This window comes from Heloderma suspectum, chromosome 2 (genome assembly GCF_057233095.1).
Source record: "Heloderma suspectum isolate Gila_16-S chromosome 2, 16-S_ref, whole genome shotgun sequence".
Taxonomy (NCBI): Eukaryota; Metazoa; Chordata; class Lepidosauria; order Squamata; family Helodermatidae; genus Heloderma; species Heloderma suspectum.
Window position 1 is genome coordinate 341,113,527 of NC_139459.1, and position 17,625 is coordinate 341,131,151.

Genomic DNA, 17,625 nt, shown 5'->3' on the forward strand with positions numbered 1-17,625 from the left:
AGCTCACAAGGAAGCACCATGGCCACTGCAAGTCCAGCAAAAAGCCTCCAGGATGATGTGACTTGCTCAATCTGCTTGGATTACTTCCAGGATCCAGTGATGATCATTGATTGTGGGCACAATTTCTGCCGAGCCTGCATCACCAAGCATCAGCAAGGATCTAATGTTAATGTCTGTTGCCCGGAGTGTAGAAATGTTTTTTTCTGGAAAAATCTTCAACCCAACAGGCAACTGGGGAACATAGTAGAAGCAGCTAAGCAACTCAGTTTGCATCTGGAGAAGAGCCCAGAAAGGGAGAAAATGTGCAAGGAGCACAAGAAAGCTCTGAATCTTTTCTGCAAAAAAGATGAGACCCTCCTTTGCACATCTTGTGAGAGATCCAAGGCTCACAGAAACCACACTGTTGTTTGCACAGAAGAAGCTGCTAAAGATTACAAGGTAATGGCTAAGGGGAAAAGGGGGTGGGGGAAGTAACTGCATGTAAGGGGAGTCTGTCGTGATCCTGCATTTAAAATGGAAGCAGAGAGCCCTGTTTTAAATGCAGTATTTTAGGCTGGTGTAGAGATGCTCAAAGAGCGCTCTTGCATTTATAGGCCGGATGCAGTCGTAACATTCCTAATCTATCCATGTTAGAAGATAGGGATAATCTCATGGGGTACCTACCCCTTTCTCCACCCCCACCCCCCGCATGCATATTTCCCTTCCTTTCCCTTTTCAGGAAAGGGAATAGTGTGTGTTATCTGAATCAGTGTTAATGCCAATCAGGGTTACCTTCAAGCCACATTTGCAAATCTTCTCCTAGGCATGGTTGTAAAATCTGGTTTGAAGCAAACTATGGTTAAAATTAACGCTGGTGCAAATGTACCATTGCACCATGATTAGCTTCAGAAAAAAAGGAAGTTAAGGATGGGTGTGTATACAAGAGTTATGTGACAGAGGCATGGAGTGTCTGAACCTATGCATGATCTAACCATGTTTTGAAATTGGCAATGTTATGATCTCCAGTGAACCATAGAGACTGATGCTGCAGTCTCCATCAAACACGTGGTGATTTGATGGAGACTGACACGTGGAGACATCTGATGAAATAAGTTGGTTGTGGAATTCGTGCCACAATATTTTTTTAAAAATGTCACAGCAGTCTTTGTTGATACCGATTGTTTGGGGATCATAATTCCAATTAATATAACTAGGAATAGGCCTCAAGCTGCCAGTACTCCCCACGCCTTAAACTAGGGGTGCGCAACTTGTGGACTTCCAGATATTTTGGCCTACAACCTTCATTGTTGCTCATCATTGGTTATGCTGACTAGGGCTGATGGGAATTGTAGGCCAAAACATCTGGAAATTGCCAACACCTTTCTTAAACCACATTCTGTAGAAAATAATTGTAGGATTGGCATCATTTTTGCTAGGAAAGGTATGTCCATTGAACCAGAAAGAACATTTCTCTGAAATGTGACATGTTCTCCAAATTTGAAGCCAACATTCTAAACAGCAACAAAAAGTAATGTTGTGATTTTGTTGCTTTAAATGAGATTAATCTACTCTTCCACGAAAGTAAACATTATTCTTCAAGTCAGTAAATGGGCCAAATTTACATTTCTTGACCCACATTTAACATTTTGGAAATTGAATTAGCAGTTTTTTCATCCATACTTGTGGGGTGGCGGCGGGGGTGGTCTTTATATTCAAATCGCTCCAAATTAGTTTCAGCTCTCATTTTCATTTTGAAATAAGCTTGGGATTTTGCTTCTAAAATTTCACATGACTGGAGAAGCAAGGGTAGGCTGGAGAGTTGAACTGTCTCTTTCATTGGTCCCACACAATTCGCTACAGTGAGAGTGTTTTAATGCATCATTTTTTCCAGACGAAGAAGTTCCACTATAAACTGACACCATTTAAAGACTACTGCTTGTTAGGAATAAAATATCCTAGAAGAACAAAAGCTTTAAATCTAAAAAACATTATCTATCCTTAGGTGATACTTTTAAAACATGTAGAGAATCTGAAGAAAGAAAGAAACCAGATTTTGTCGGTGAAATTGAATGGAGAAAAGCCAAGCCAGGAGCTATTGGTAAGAATGGACATGCACCCGCTCTCCTCAGGGCATGGCTGTGATGAGCTGACAATTTGCCGGAGAACAACGATATATGTATGTCGGTGGAGCATGTGATTAGACAAGGAACTGGAGGAAGGGGTAACTCAGATACATGTACTTCCTGCCCCGTATTGCTGACCTATGTTATTATAGGAACTGGAAGGGAAAAGGGCAGACTCACTGTTTTGACACTGTCAGGGGAGGGAAAATGTGGAAGAAGATATTTGGGTTGCTTGCAACATTTGGTTAGGCCTGAGCCAAGATGTTTGGTCACTTCTCAAAAAGCACTTCTCAAAAAGCCACCACATGCGTGGTAGCCTCAAGAGCTGGAGCACGCTAAACTAATGGCAGCACCGGGGGAAAAATGGGGGGCACAGAAAAATGAGGGGCACTACTTAACTATCCAGACATTAAGATCATCTTCAGAGGCCTTCCTCCAGGTGCCTCCGCCAAATGAGGCGATACGGGTGGTTATAAGAGAAGAGGGCCTTTTCAGTGGTGGCACCCCATTTGTGGAATGCTCTCCACAGAGAGGCTTGCCTGGTGTCTACATTATAGTCTCCCCGTATCTGAGTCTTCCATTATCTTTCATTGATCTAGCTCCTCTTCTTGCTGCTTTTCCTATTTTCAAGGAGGAAACTGAAGCAGAACACAATGGGGTAATTTGATAGCTCATTATCTGTGATCTATTTAAAAATGGAACAATGGGCATTTAGTGCAGGAGGGTCAGGCAGGGTCACGGCGTCATGTAAAGAGCCTGCAAACTTCCATGAAGGAGCAATCTCAATCGCAGGATAAAACCTCCATGTGATGAAGCCCTAGGTCTTAAGAACTGCACTGGCTGCCAGTTGCTACCGAGACATATGAAGCTCTAAACTGAAAAATGGGTTCTTTATTCCCCCTATTTTAATGTGCTCTAGTGAGCGTGTGGAGAGTGATCATTAAGCCAGAACAACACCACAAATAAAATCAATTTAGAACGTACTGAAATAACAGACAAGATGGTGAATAGGCACAGACATTCATGGAAAACAGTGAAGGCATACTATAAAATAAATACATCACTTAAAAATGATTAAAGCACAATACATGAAATCATTAGAGAGCCAGTGTAGTGTAGTGGTGAGAGTGACGGACTGGGAGCCGGGAGATCTGGGTTCTAGTCCCCACTTGGACATGGAAGCTCACTGGGTGACTTTGGGCCAGTCACAGACAGCCCAACCTACCTCACAGGGTTGTTGTTGTGAGGATACAACGGAGAGGAGGAGGATAACGTAAGCCACCTTGGGTTCCTTGCAAGAGGAAAAAAGGCGGGATATAAATGCAATAATAAATAAATAATAAATAAAATTACAGTCTGACTACCATAAAAGCAATGATAAAATAATTAAGAAAATAAATTAATTGCATCGACTAATCAAGGCATAATAGAATGGAATATAAGAAAAAGCAGAACAAATATTGGACCTTAATTTGGCCTGATACCCTCTCCAGCCCAGCTAACTTGGACGTTCTAAATTCCTAGCAATAAGAAAGATGTATATCTGCTACTCGAGAGTTGTTCAGGATTCTTAGATGGTTTTCAGGTAAAAAGTTCCAGAAAGTGTTTTAAACAGATATCTAGGCCAGAGTTTTAAAAGTGTGCAAAAATCCGTAGTACAATACGCAAAGATTGAGAGAAAACAAAGAAATAACATAGTGGTATAGAAGCCTATTTAGAACTTTGATCTCTGAAAAACACAGATCAGGAGAATCATGTATAGGGCTACCTCAGCAAGAAGGCCTACCATAAGTTTTAGCAGTAAAGATGAAGAGGGAAACTCAAAAGGTAACTAGTTTCTCCTCTAAGGAGGTAAGCATAAAGCATCAGGAAACGAAGTTGCAGTGGGAAGAGAAAAAGATCTAACTAGGAATATTCAGAGAGTGAAATGGCCTCTTTCTTCATTTTGGAAGAAGGCAGCAGACACACAGCTAAGAACTTCAGGACAAAGCAGTAAGGAAAAAAAGAGCAAACCCAGCAACTAACCATCCTTTTTTTAAAGGCAAACCCCTTTGCTCCTGGTAATACTCCAAACTCCCCTGTGCTCTGATTGGTTGTTGTTTACTGCTTACTTTTTGAATCAAGAGGATGTTACACTCCAATTAAAACTGGCCCTATATTGATTTACTACTGGACCAAAAGCCTTTGTAACTACTTTATTCTCTCCTTTTAATTGTGGCTTGCTATACTACACATTTCCTTATCAGAGCTTTTGGGAAACAGATTTGACTTCTGCTTCAAATGCATCCATGTCACTGCTGGGTTCTGAGTTTTTCTGCATCAAGAAAGTGATGGCTTGGGACTGAAAGCACTAACTCCATTCAAACATTGCAGTTGTCTGTAAATCTTCTCTTTAAGTTCTTTACTAATGCAATCAGCAACCTTAAATGTAAATTTATGATCAATTCTTGGACACATACTTTCTGCTGTGTTTAGTTTAGTAACATAGCTTTGAAATTGTCTGGGGATATAATGAATTCTTTTTGTTTAGTTGGACTTTTCTTCTACAGAATCATCAGCCATATTTTTGCTGAAATTCTCCTTCTGTTCCCTCAGATTTTGCAGTTCATCAAAGAATTAACAACGAAGAAGCAAACTTGAGCCACACCACAATCTGACATCTATTAAAATAAATAAAAATCTAAAATCCACAGTTGGGTAAAACCTTTATTAGGACCAACCAAAATGCCTCAAAAAATTGTACAAGCTTTCATGTTTTCCAGAACTCTTCATTAAGTTGGGAAAAAGCAGGAGATGGCAGAAGAACAGAAAAGTTCAAAAATTAGGCCACTTGTGACCCTGAGGTCTGCAGTTTAGAGCCAGTCTCAAAATGGAGATTGCAGATGGATTGAACAAGTCACTGCTAGGTGTTGCAGGTATCAGAGTAGACCTAGCATTCTGGGACAAGAAGCAACGGCTGACACCCCTTTCCTGAAAACATAAAAGGCCAGCTGTAACTCAAATCTTCCTCTTGCTCTGGGCGAAACTCCCAGGTTCCTAGATAGGCAGAGAGCATAAATAATGCCAGAGCACGAATTTTAAGTGGTAATCTCTGTCTTTGCTAATATAAAGACTGTCATGTTTCTCTTTACTTCTGCTTGCTGCCTACCCAGGAATCTGACTTTTTCTGTCTAAACATGCCTAGGATTGAGCCCTGCATCAATTCAATTCCAAGTATTTGATAGAATTAGGCTCTAGATTGAGCAGTATGTTGGCTTTGCTAAAGTCTTAACCTCCCTCCCCTCCATTTGTATCTGTCTATGACAGAAAGAGACACAAGCTGAGAGACAGGAGATTGTTTCTGAATTCCAACAACAGCGGCAGTTTTTGGTTGAAAAAGAGCAATGCCAGCTGGCCAAGTTGGGAGAGCTGGAAAGGGCGATTGAGAAGACGAGAGATGATTATGCAAGTCCATTTGATCATGAAATATCCTCCATTAATGATCTGATTGATGAGATAGCAAAGAAGAATGAGCAATCTGTGAATGAATTCCTGGAGGTAAGACTACTTTCCTAATCTAAAATGCATCTGAGAATGGCATAAATTGGGATGCCAACTACTCAGTGCATCGTCCCAAAGCCATTCATTGTAAGTATGATAAATAATAGTAACATGCAGATGCCCATTGGTGGTTGATCTTAAGAACATAAGAAGGGCCATGCTGGATCAGACCAAGCTCCCTCTAGTCCAGCATTCTGTTCACACAGGGGCCAACCAGCTGCCCACAGGAAATCCACACGCAGGACATGAGTGCAACAGCACCCTCCTGCCCATGTTCCCCAGCAACCGGTGTACATAGGCATACTGCTTATCTTCAGCAGGAAATAGCGCAATCCTATACTGAGAAGTAAATCCCATTGACTTCAGTGGGGCTTATTTCTAGGTAAGTGGAAATTGCAGCGTGCAGTGACCTCAGTGAGTCAGAGTTTCAAAGGAATCGTATAGCATATTTTCAAAATTCCATATCTCATGAAACACGGCACACAGAGGAATGAACATAGCATTGAATCCCATGCTTTTGAGATCAAGGAAACTGTTGCAGAAAATGCTTTCTCCCTTAGAAGCAAACAGGATTCGAGCAGATGTCTGTTTATTGTTGCATAACCCCCACAGAACACCAAGCTGTGGTACAGTCAGAATGGCACTAGATTGGACTTCAAACAACAAGCATAAACATCTTTTATACTCGTATGTAAATATGACTTAACAAGGAGGAAAGGTTTGATTTATAACAACCTGATTGCTTAAACTCTGCTAAATGCGAGCATGTGTAGAAGCTTTTACAGCCAGTGCCCTTTGGCACCTTCACAATAACATTCCCTCATAAGTCAGAAGCAACAGTATGGGAAAATACTGAAAAGCCTGACTCAGCACAGAAAGTCTGACCCAGCAGGATTCAAGTCTACTTGTCATGTCGGCACTTGTGTGTGTGAATGGGAAAATTCCCTCACAAAACGAATAGACTTATCACTATGACTGTCAGTCATATCATAATTAGCAATTAATTATAGGGTTTTACACTTTATTTCCACCTTCCGTACATGACTGTACAATGAAGACGCAGATACATAAACAGGCTGAAATGAATGAGTTTAGATAGTAAACATTAGGGCTGTGCACCACTTTGGCCAGAAGCCCAAGCTCCAAGTCAAAGTGGGGCGATTCGGAATGCTTCATGCTGCCTCTGAGGTGAGGCGGAGGGGGCACAAAGCAGGTTGGGTCACTCTGAAGCACTTTAGCGCAATCCGGAAGCCCAGCCCAGCTGTGCCGCTGCCGCCCAGCCCTGAGCTGCTTACTTTGGTCCTCTAGACATGCACCAACGGCCATCTTAATGTTCTGGGGAGTGGGGAGCCATTTTTAAAATGGAGACTCCCTGTATTTCCATAAATAGATCTTGCAGGATCTATTTCCAGAAATACAGGAAGTTGCCATTTTAAAAATGGCTCCCCCCACCCCCGGAACAACAAGACGGCTGCTGGCATGCATCCAGAGGGTCCAGGAGCTGGCGGTAGTGGCAGCATCCCCACCCCACCCCACCGGAACAACAAGACAACTGGCAGTGCGTGTCCAACAGCCCAGGTAAGGAGCTGGGTGGCGTGGCTTTGGGGGGCAAAGTGGGATTCGGATGTCCCTCGCTCCGGAGGCCAAAGCTGCCCCCCCCAATCAGCCTGAAGTGAATCAGGCCTGCCTGGGAAGTCCCGAAGCAGCCTCTCAGGCAGATTGGGAGGTCGACGCGCAGCCCTACTAAACATTGAACAATATGTAGCCAGTAGATTGATTAATGATCTCACTGACAAACTTGGCTTTGAAGACAAGGGGTTCGTTTAAAGGAAAAACTTACGGAACATGTATAATAACAGGGAAAAACAACATGGAACCAACCACTTTCCACTGAAATATGATGCACATCAGGACTCCAGGTAGTTCAAAAGTGCCATATGATCACACGATCATCATTTACCATATCAGTACTCTGGTCCCTGTAAAATTGTCAACATTTCTTATCGTGTTGGTGAACTGTCAGACAAATTATTTCAAAGTGAACACTATTAAATTATAGTGAATCCACGGGAGGCGAATTGGACTGGTAAAACATACATTTAATAACAAAGCCACTGCTGAGAGCCCATATGTCTTTAAAAGACCTTGAATGAAGCTGACCTGTGGCTTTTCTTTCTTGAACATTGTTGCCTCGAATGCAATAGCCAGTCAGAGCAATGCTTTAATAGCTATAGTTACTGACTTCAGAGCAAGGGTTAACCTCATGCACAATGTTTGCATGACCTCTTCATGAACCACGATGCTTTGAATTTTAATGAGCCCCCTTCAACCCATCCATTCTCACCTCTTCCACACCCAGTCAGCAGATTGGTGATAGCCATTGTCCATTTCCATAAAATCTTTTCAGTTAAAAGCCAGAGAGAATATATATATTTTTAAAGCCCTTTTAAAAGCATTCATAGATGGAGCCAGCTGTATCCCTCTTTGGAGAAAATTCCACAGCATAGGGGCCACCACTGAGAAGGCCTTCTCTCTAGTGCCCGACAAACCTAATGATCTTAGTAGCAGGCCAGTAAGTAGGGCCCCTGAAGATGATCTTAAGGCATGGGGAGGCTCATGTGGATGTCTAAATTATCTTTGCTTTTTCCTTTTTAGGACATTGGAAGCATATTGGAGAGGTATGTGACCATTGTGGTTGATCTATAGCAGTGCTCAATTTACTGGTGGTGTATGCAGGGTGTGTGTCTGTGATCCCTTTTTGTGATGGCCCCCTTAGCTATTGTTTTATAAGGTAATATGTTGGTTTAAAAAGTAAATCAATCAATAAAGAAAATCTTGAGGTGCTTCCAGACTGGTAACTCCCAGTGCTAGTAAGTGCTCTTCCACTGCAACTGATGTATGGAATTGCAAGGAACTTTAAACACTTCAAGGGACATATTGCTTGTGTGTATCCTGCTATGGTCCATCCACACTAGCAGGTGTGACATAGCAGTGTGGGCTAGGGAAGGTCAATTCACCTACAGTTAGGGCCAGAAATATTGGGACAAGGATAACTGTTTTGGCAGTTGGCCTCTGTACACCACCACATTGAAATTGAAAGGAAATACACACAGATGGGAGTGAAGTCAGGACTTTCAGCTGTAATTCAAGGGGCTTGACAAAAGTGGGGCACTAACCTTTCAGGAAGGACAGCTAGTGGCATACACACACACCCATTGTTGGTGGCTCATAAGTAATGGAACAAACCAACATCATTTCAAACTTAAGGATCACCTTTAATACCTGGATGAAAATCCTGTGCAGTCAATGACTACCTGAAGTCTGGAACCCATGGACATGACCAAATGCTGAGTTTCCTCCCTCGAGATGCTTTGCCAGGCCTTTACTCCAGCTGCCTTCAGCTGCTGCTTGTTTGTGGGTCTTTCTGCTTTCAGTCTTGTCTTCAGTAAGTGAGAAGCATGCTCTATTGGGTTGAGATCAGGTGACTGACTTGGCTATTGAAGAACAGTCCACTTTGTTGCCTTGAGAAACCCTTGGGTAGCTTTTGCTGTATGTTTTGGGTCATTATCCATCTGCAATATGAAGAGGCGTCCTATCAGTTTGGCAGCATTCTGCTGAATCTGAGCAGAAAGTATAGCCCTATACACTTCAGAATTCATCCTGCTGCTTTTATCAGCAGTCAGGTCATCAATATACACCAGTGACCCGGTTCCATTGGCAGCCATACATGCCCATGCCATAACACTGCCTCCACCATGTTTGACAGCTGGTATGCTTTGGATCATGAGCTGTTCCTTTCCTTCTCCATACTTTTCTCTTCCCATCATTCTGGTACAAGTTAATCTTGGTTTCATTAGTCCAAAGAATCTTATTCCAGAATTGGGCAGGCTTTTTTAGGTGTTTGCTGGCAAAGGCTAATCCGGCCTTTCGGTTCTTGAGCGTTACCAGTGGTTTGCACCTTGTTGTGAAGCCTCTGTATTTACATTCATAAAGCTGTCTCTTGACTGTAGATGCTGACAATGACATGCCTACCTCCGCAAGAGTGTTCTTGACCTGGCTAGATGTTGTGAAAGGGTTCCTCTTCATGAGCAGAATTCTGCAGTCATCTACTTTAGTTGTCTTCCAGGCCTCTTGCTGTTGCTGAGCTTGCCAGTTAATTCCTTCTTTTTCAGGATGTTGTATTGGCCACTCCCACTGCTTTTGCTGTCTCTCTGATGGGCTTATTTTGTTTCCTCAGCCTAAGGATGGCCTCCTTCACTCGCATGGTCAGCTCTCTGGACCTCATGTTGGGAGTTCCAGGGAACAGCTACCAAATGCAAATATAACACTCAGAATCACCTCCAGGCCTTTCATCTGCTTGATTGGTCATGGGGTACCCAGGAAACAGGCCACACCTGGCCATGCAGCTGCTTGTCAGCCATTCATTCCATTATTTATGAGCCACCAATGATGGGTGTGTGTGTATGCCACTGGCTGTCTTTCCTGAATGGTTAGTGCCCCACTTTTGTCAAGCCCCTTGAATTACAGCTGAAAGTCCCGACTTCGCTCCCATCTGGGTGTGTTTCCTTTCAACTTCAGTGTGGTGGTGTGCAGAGGCCAACTGCCAAAACAGTTATCCTTGTTCCAATATTTCTGGCCCTGACTGTAAGCATGCCATTTTAGCGGGGTCTTTTGTTTTCAGTTGTTGTTTTAAATCAGTGTTTAAATTTGCACTAAACCACTTTTTTATTACACATTTTTGAACAATTACCTTAATAACTTCTGATTTTAAACCATAGGCTAAAAACTGTTTTAACATGTATTAAAATATCAGTTAAAAATAAATATCCTGATAAAATGGCCGTGGCTGGAAAGGTAATAGTAAAGGTGTGCCAAAGGATCGATGCGTGGCTCAGTCATGTGATATATCTCTGCACATGTCAAAACCACACTTCTTTAAAAAGGCAGAAAAGTAGAGACATGTACTGGTGCAAATTGTGCTACTGTTCTGTTCTTTCAAGAACAACAGAAGTTCTTTTGCTTCTTTTGTCTAAACTGTTTGGCTTAGACAAAAGAAGCAAAAGGGAAACATGGACAACGACGATACGATAATGACTGATGCTCCCAGATGCAGCTTTTCTTGTGCCATCACCCTACCTCATTCGTGGAATTTTACAGGGGGTCCTGATGATGTCACCCCCCCACTCGTAACCCCCCCATGTTTTCCCAATACTGCTTCCATCCTTTTTCTTACTGCAGAAAAACTGTTAAGGAAAAAAGACAGAATTGCTGCACAATTCTGTGGTGTTAACCATCTGTCTGGATGCACCTGATGTCATGGAGATGTCCTGCAAAAAGCGAATGAACAAAACATGGCAATTCCATGTGCAACACCTAGTCTGGAAGCATCCTTGAGCTCTTGCACCTCTCTCGCAAATTAAGCACTGCTTTTTATGGATAGGAAGATCATCACTATAGGTTGGATCCAGATTTGGTCATCCTTCCAATGATCCATTGAAATCAGTGGGACTTGTCCCATTGATTTCAAAAGGTCTATTCTAAGTATGGTCAGGTCTGGATCTAACCCTATGTGACTGATGAAGGAATTGGATGAAAATATTGTTTTGGGGTGATCTTTCTTTCTGTCTCTTGGTTTCTCCTACTAGATGTGAGAAGGGGAAATTTCAGCTTCCAGCTGTACCTGATTCTACAGACATGACGGAAAGGCTCAAGAAATTATGTCAAGAAAGTGCATCTCTGAGAAGTACTTTGAGGGAATTCAGAGGTAAAAGAAAAACTTAAATCTTATTTCTGGGGAAATCTAATTTCTGGACAGGCTACCCTTTTCATGGGATAGTAGCCTTGTGCCTTTAATGGAAGTATAGCAGCATGAAGGTTTTCTCATTACTAGCAGAGAGGGTCTGAATAAGGTAGAAAGTCTTTTTCTACCTTTTTCTGAGGTAGAAAAAAATACATCATCATTGTTGTCCATATCTAATGTATTATTTATTTAATTAGGGCACAATCCTATGCATGTTTAGACAGAAAAAGGTCCTACAACTCCCAGCATTCCCCACCCTTAATTGATTGGATGTATAGTCTACTTCATCCCAAAGGCTCAGGGCTGGTAACAATATGCTAATCAATCTACTTTATATTTCCCTGTTGCTGGTCACCAAAAGATAGTTTGAATAAAACATGTCTTCAGCTGTTTCCAGAAGATGCGCAGACTTTGGTTTTTATAATATATGTGGTACTTTACAGAGAATCATAAGCAAAAAAGTCAGGTCTCTGCCCTTATAAGCTTACAATCTAAATTTAAATGTAATTCGTAATCTAAAGTTATATAGCTGTTTGAAACTTAATTTTTGATTATGTAAGTTATTGTTATTATTATCATTATTATGTTCTCTTTTTTCATCACACCATTTAGATATGATGTGCCTTTATAAGGGTGTGGAGATGTGAATGGCCTAGACCTTTGTCCTCTTCTTGAAACTATGCACCCATTTTTTTTACCTTTTATTTAAAAACACATGTAAAGTTGATTTAACTGAGGTTTGTTTATGGCAAGGGGGCTTATTACTGCATCACCCTTAAAACTTCTGATGCTTAAACTTGTTCTTGGCAGTTCTCCAAACTATACCCCAGTACCAGCAGCCAGAGCCAGCTGGAGCACCATCCTATCCCACTCCTACAATTCCAGGGCAGGAACGGAGAACAGGGCCACAGCAATACACTGGCTCCCTCAGTAAGTGTGTTTAGGATTGGTGCCTTTTTGTGCTTTACAGTGTGTGTGTGGGGGGGAGGGGCTGGAGAAATTTTATGGAAAAGTTTCTTTCACATCTTGATGAACATGAAAAAGAGGGAGGCAGATGGGTGGTGCAAATGAAAAGAAAGAGGATGTCTTGTTCAGCTATTGACTTATTAATATTCATTGTAAGTGGTGGTTTGTGCCAGTTTTTAGGATTTATCACACAATCCTATGCATGTTTACTCAGAAGTCAGTCCCACTATGTTCATTTGCCAGTTGGGCTTTCTCCCAGGTAAGTGTGCCTAGGACTGCAGCCTTAGCTGCCTTCCCAAGATCTCTGTAAATTTAATTCGAAATAAACACCCATTGGATTGCATTGTTAATTCTTGAACACTAATTTCTACAGTAAGCAGAATTGCCAAATGCAACCTGCTCTGTCAGCTACACTTTTTGGCACAACGTTGGCATGTACCTGGGCAAACAAACCCCGGTGGAAGGGAGGGGAACAGAAAAAAAAAAGTTGTGGGGAGGGGAGGGGAGAAAGGTGTGTGTGTGTGTGTGTGTGTGTAGTTTAATCCAGCTGGGTGTGTGGACATTTCTGTTTGGGAGGGGGGAGATATAATGAAGGAGCTTAGGGAAGGCTAGTGGGTAATGTTGGGGCGCTAAGGGAATGTGCAAGGGGACTGCTTAAATGAGAAGGGATCTGTCCATGAGGGCTGAGTGGAGAGGGTGAAACTTCCATAGAGTATCATATTTTGAAAACCTAAAGTGTTTGGGTTTGAGTGAGTGAGTGGGTAAAAAAGATTTTAACACCCCTGCATTTTTTCTCAGACATCCAATTGAAATGCCACTACCTTACTCTCAGCTGCACAGTTTTTGGATCCCAGTTGAAGGCTGTATATCTTACAAGGTTGTACAATCTTAGAAGGGGCGTGGCTGTGACTGTCACAAAGGGACCCTGCACTTCTGAATTAGCCACTACACTACTGCTAAGACCAAGGAGATCTGGTTTCAAATCCCCACTTAGTTGTGAAATTCATTAGATTACTGTGATGGTTCCTGAGCGCACACCAGCCTGGCTAGGTAGGGCTGTGTGTTGTGATCTTACCAGCTTTCACTTTGGACTGCCACCACCCTCTGAATTTAATTTTTTAAATTAAGAAGATACAATAACAAAGAGGACAGCAGAAAGGTATTTTACAAAATAAAACAAACTTTGAGTAAGGAGAGGCATGATAGAGGTGTACAAAAGTATGCATGGTGTGGAGAAAGTGGATAGGGGGACACTTTTCTCCCTCACTCATAATACTAGAACCTGGGGTCATCTGGGCTCCATCCCTGATTGGTGGGAGATTCAGGACAGATAAAAGGATGTACTTCATGCAGTGCATAGTTATACTATGGAATTCACTTCCACAAGATGTAATTCTTGTAAACTGCTCAGTGTGCCCAGGCTACTAGGCAGTATAGAAATGAAATAAATAATAATAACAATAGTGATGGCTACCAATCTGAATAGCTTTAAAAGCAGATTGGACAAATTCATGGAGGATAAGGCTATCAATGGCCACTAGTCCTGATGGCTATATGCTACCTCCAGAAACAGAGGCAGTATGCCTGTGTAGACCAGTTGCTGGGGAACATGGGTGGGAGGGTGCTGTTGTGCTCATGCCCTGCTTGTGGGTTGCCAGTCAACAGCTGGTTGGCCACTGTATGAACAGAATGCTGGACTCTGGGTCTGATCCAGCATGGCTCTTATGTTCTTAAGCTCACTATCCTATGCCATCACTTCTTGGAAGAGAATCCTCATACTCACATGATGAAGGTATTAGGTTGTTGTTGTTCAGTCGTTCAGTCGTGTCCGACTCTTATGTCGGATACCACCAGATTATGGTGGTAGATTCTGATTGGTCTATAAGAAGTGACCAATGAGAGTAGCACAAAGGTAAGTAACTGAAAACACATACACACTCCGGAGTTCATTTACGGTCAGTGGTAACAGAATTTAATAGCTGCAATCCTGTTCACACTTTCCTGGGACTAAGCCTCATTGAAAACAGTGGGACTTAATTCCATGTAGAATTGTACTTGTTGTTGTTCAGTCATTAAGTCGTGTCTGACTCTTCGTGACCCCATGGACCATAGCACGCCAGGCCTTCCTGTCCTGCGCTCTCTCCCCGAGTGTGCTCAAGTTCATATTCATTGCATTGGTGATGCTATCTAGCCATCTCATCCTCTGCCGTCCCCTTCTCCTTTTGCCTTCAGTCTTTCCCAGCATCAGGGTCTTTTCCAGAGAGTTTTCTCTTCGCATTAGGTGGCCAAAATATTTCAGCTTCAGCTTCAGTATCTGTCCTTCCAATGAGCACTCAGGGTTGATTTCCTTTAGGATGGACTGATTTGACCTCCTTGCAGTCCAGGGGACTCGTAAGAGTCTTCTCCAGCACCACAGTTCGAAAGCATCGATTCTTCGGCGCTCAGCCTTCCTTATAGTCCAGCTCTCACAGCCATACGTTGCTACTGGGAAAACCATAGCTTTGATTAGATGGACCTTTGTCGGCAAGGTGATGTCTCTGCTTCTTACTATGCTGTCTACGTTTGCCATAGCTTTCCTCCCAAGGAGCAAGCATCTTTTAATTTCATGGCTACATTCACCGTCTGCGGTGATCTTGGAGCCCAAGAAAGTAAAATCTGTCACAGCTTCCATTTCTTCCCCTTCTATATGCCAGGAAGTGATGGGGCCAGATGCCATGATCTTCGTTTTTTTAATGTTGAGTTTCAGACCAGCTTTTGCACTCTCCTGTTTCACCCTCAACAAGAGGCTCTTTAGATCCTCTTCACTTTCTGCCGTTAGGGTGGTATAGTCTGCATATCGGAGGTTGTTGATAATTCTCCCGACAATCTTAATTCCGACCTGTGACAACCCAGTGTTTCTCATGATGTACTCTGCATATAAGTTAAATAAGCAGGGTGACAATATGCAGCCTTGTCGTACTCCTTTCCCAATTTTGAACCAATCAGTTGTTCCATGTCTGGTTCTTACTGTTGCTTCTTGACCCTCGTACAGGTTTCTCAGGAGACAGGTAAGGTGGTCTGCTACTCCCATCACTTTAAGAATTTGCCACAGTTTGTTGTGATCCACACAATCAAAGGCTTTAGTGTAGTCAGTGAAGCAGAAATAGACGTTTTTCTGGAATTCTCTTGCTTTCTCTATGATCCAGCGAAAGTTGGCGATTTGATCTCTAGTTCCTCTGCCTCTTCGAAACCCAGCTTGTACTCCCGGTAGTTCTCGGTTCACATACTGCTGAAGCCTAGCTTGTAGGATTTTGAGCATCACCTTGCTGGCATGTGAAATGAGCGCAATTGTGCGGTGGTTTGAACACTCTTTGGCGTTGCCCTTCTTTGGAACTGGAATGTAAACTGACCTTTTCCAGTCTTGCGGCCATTGTTGAGTGTTCCAAATTTGTTGGCATATTGAGTGCAGCACTTTAACAGCATCATCTTTTAGGATTTTAAATAGCTCAGCTGGAATACTGTCATCTCCGCTAGCTTTGTTGTTACTAATGCTTCCTAAGGCCCACTTGACTTCACTCTCGAGGATGTCCGGCTCAAGTTCAGTGACCGCACTATCATGGCTATCAGGGACATGAAGATCTTTCCTGTATAGTTCTTCTGTGTATTCTTGCCACCTCTTCTTAATCTCATCTGCTTCTGTTAGGTCCCTTCCTTCTTTGTCCTTTATCATGCCCGTCTTTGCACAAAACGTTCCCTTGAGATCTCCAATTTTCTTGATGAGATCTCTAGTCTTTCCCATTCTGTTGTTTTCCTCGATTTCTTTGCATTGTTCATTTAAGAAGGCCTTCTTGTCTCTCCTTGCTATTCTCTGGAACTCTGCATTCAGTTGGATATAACTTCCCCTTTCTCCCTTGCTTTTCGCTTCCCTTCTTTCCTCAGCTACTTGTAAAGCCTCCTCAGACAGCCACTTGGCTTTCTTGCATTTCTTTTTCTTTGGGATGGATTTCGTTGCTGCCTCCTGAACAATGTTACGGACCTCCGTCCATAGTTCCTCAGGCACTCTGTCTATCAGGTCTAATCCCTGAAATCTATTCCTCACCTCCACTGTATATTCAGAAGGGATATGATTTAGGTCATACCTGAATGGTTTAGTGGTTTTCCCTACGTTCTTCAATTTCAGCCGAAATTTTGCAAGAAGCAGCTCCCGAGCCACAGTCAGCTCCAGGGCTTGCTTCTACTGAGTGTATAGAGCTTCTCCATCTTTGGCTGCAAAGGACATAATCAATCTGATTTCGATATTGACCATCTGGTGATGTCCATGTGTAGAGTCGCCTCTTGTGCTGTTGGAAAAGAGTGTTTGCTATGATCAGCGTGTTCTCTTGGCAAAACTCTGTTAGCTTTTGTCCTGCTTCATTTTGTACACCAAGGCCATGCTTGCCTGTTATCCCGGTGATTTCTTGACTTCCTACTTTAGCATTCCAAACCCCTATGATGAAGAGGACATCTTTTTGGGGGGTTCGTTCTAGAAGGTGTTGTAGGTCTTCATAGAACCGATCAACCTCCGCTTCTTTGGCATCAGTGGTTGGGGCATAGACTTGAATTACTGTGATGCTCAATGGTTTGCCTTGGATTCGTACTGAGATCATTCTATCGTTTTTGAGATTGTACCCCAGTACTGCTTTTCCTACCCTTTTGTTGACTATGAGTGCTACTCCATTTCTTCTAAGGGATTCTTGCCCACAGTAGTAGATATGATGGTCACCTGAATTAAATTCGCCCATGCCTGTCCATTTTAGTTTGCTGATTCCCAAGATGTCGATGTTCAATCTTGCCATCTCATATTTGACCACCTCTAGCTTACCTTGATTCATTGACCTTACATTCCAGGTTCCTAAACAATATTGTTCTTTACAGCATCGGATTTTCTTTTCACCACCAGACACATCCACAGCTGAGTGTCCTTTTGGCTTTGGCCCAGCCGCTTCACTCTTTCTGGCGCTACTTGGAAATACCCTCTGCTCTTCCCCAGTAGTATATTGGACACCTTCCGACCTGAGGGGCTCATCTTCCGGCGTCGTATCTTTTAGCCTTGTGATACGTTCCATGGGGTTTTCTTGGCAAGAATACTGGAGTGGGTTGCCATTTCCTTCTCCAGAAGGTATTAGGTAAATTTGATATTTTTCTTACTTTGTTTTATAAAATCCCCAAATTCTTTTGTCACCTCCTTTGGCCATCCAA

General features: G+C 42.6%; 1 protein-coding gene across 2 annotated transcripts in view; it reads left to right on the top strand.

Moving 5' to 3' along the window:
* LOC146355223 (E3 ubiquitin-protein ligase TRIM39-like) overlaps nucleotides 1-17,625 on the top strand; it is a 26,029-nt gene continuing 8,404 nt past the window's right edge. The window contains exons 1-6 of one of the 2 annotated variants that reach the window (XM_084830335.1): nucleotides 1-438; nucleotides 1,982-2,077; nucleotides 5,409-5,639; nucleotides 8,298-8,320; nucleotides 11,288-11,406; nucleotides 12,253-12,372. In XM_084830335.1, coding sequence (XP_084686461.1) covers nucleotides 19-438; nucleotides 1,982-2,077; nucleotides 5,409-5,639; nucleotides 8,298-8,320; nucleotides 11,288-11,406; nucleotides 12,253-12,372 — 1,009 coding nt within the window. In that variant the 5' untranslated portion in view covers nucleotides 1-18. The remainder of the gene's footprint in view (nucleotides 439-1,981; nucleotides 2,078-5,408; nucleotides 5,640-8,297; nucleotides 8,321-11,287; nucleotides 11,407-12,252; nucleotides 12,373-17,625) is intronic. The other variant, XM_084830336.1, reaches the window with a different exon arrangement.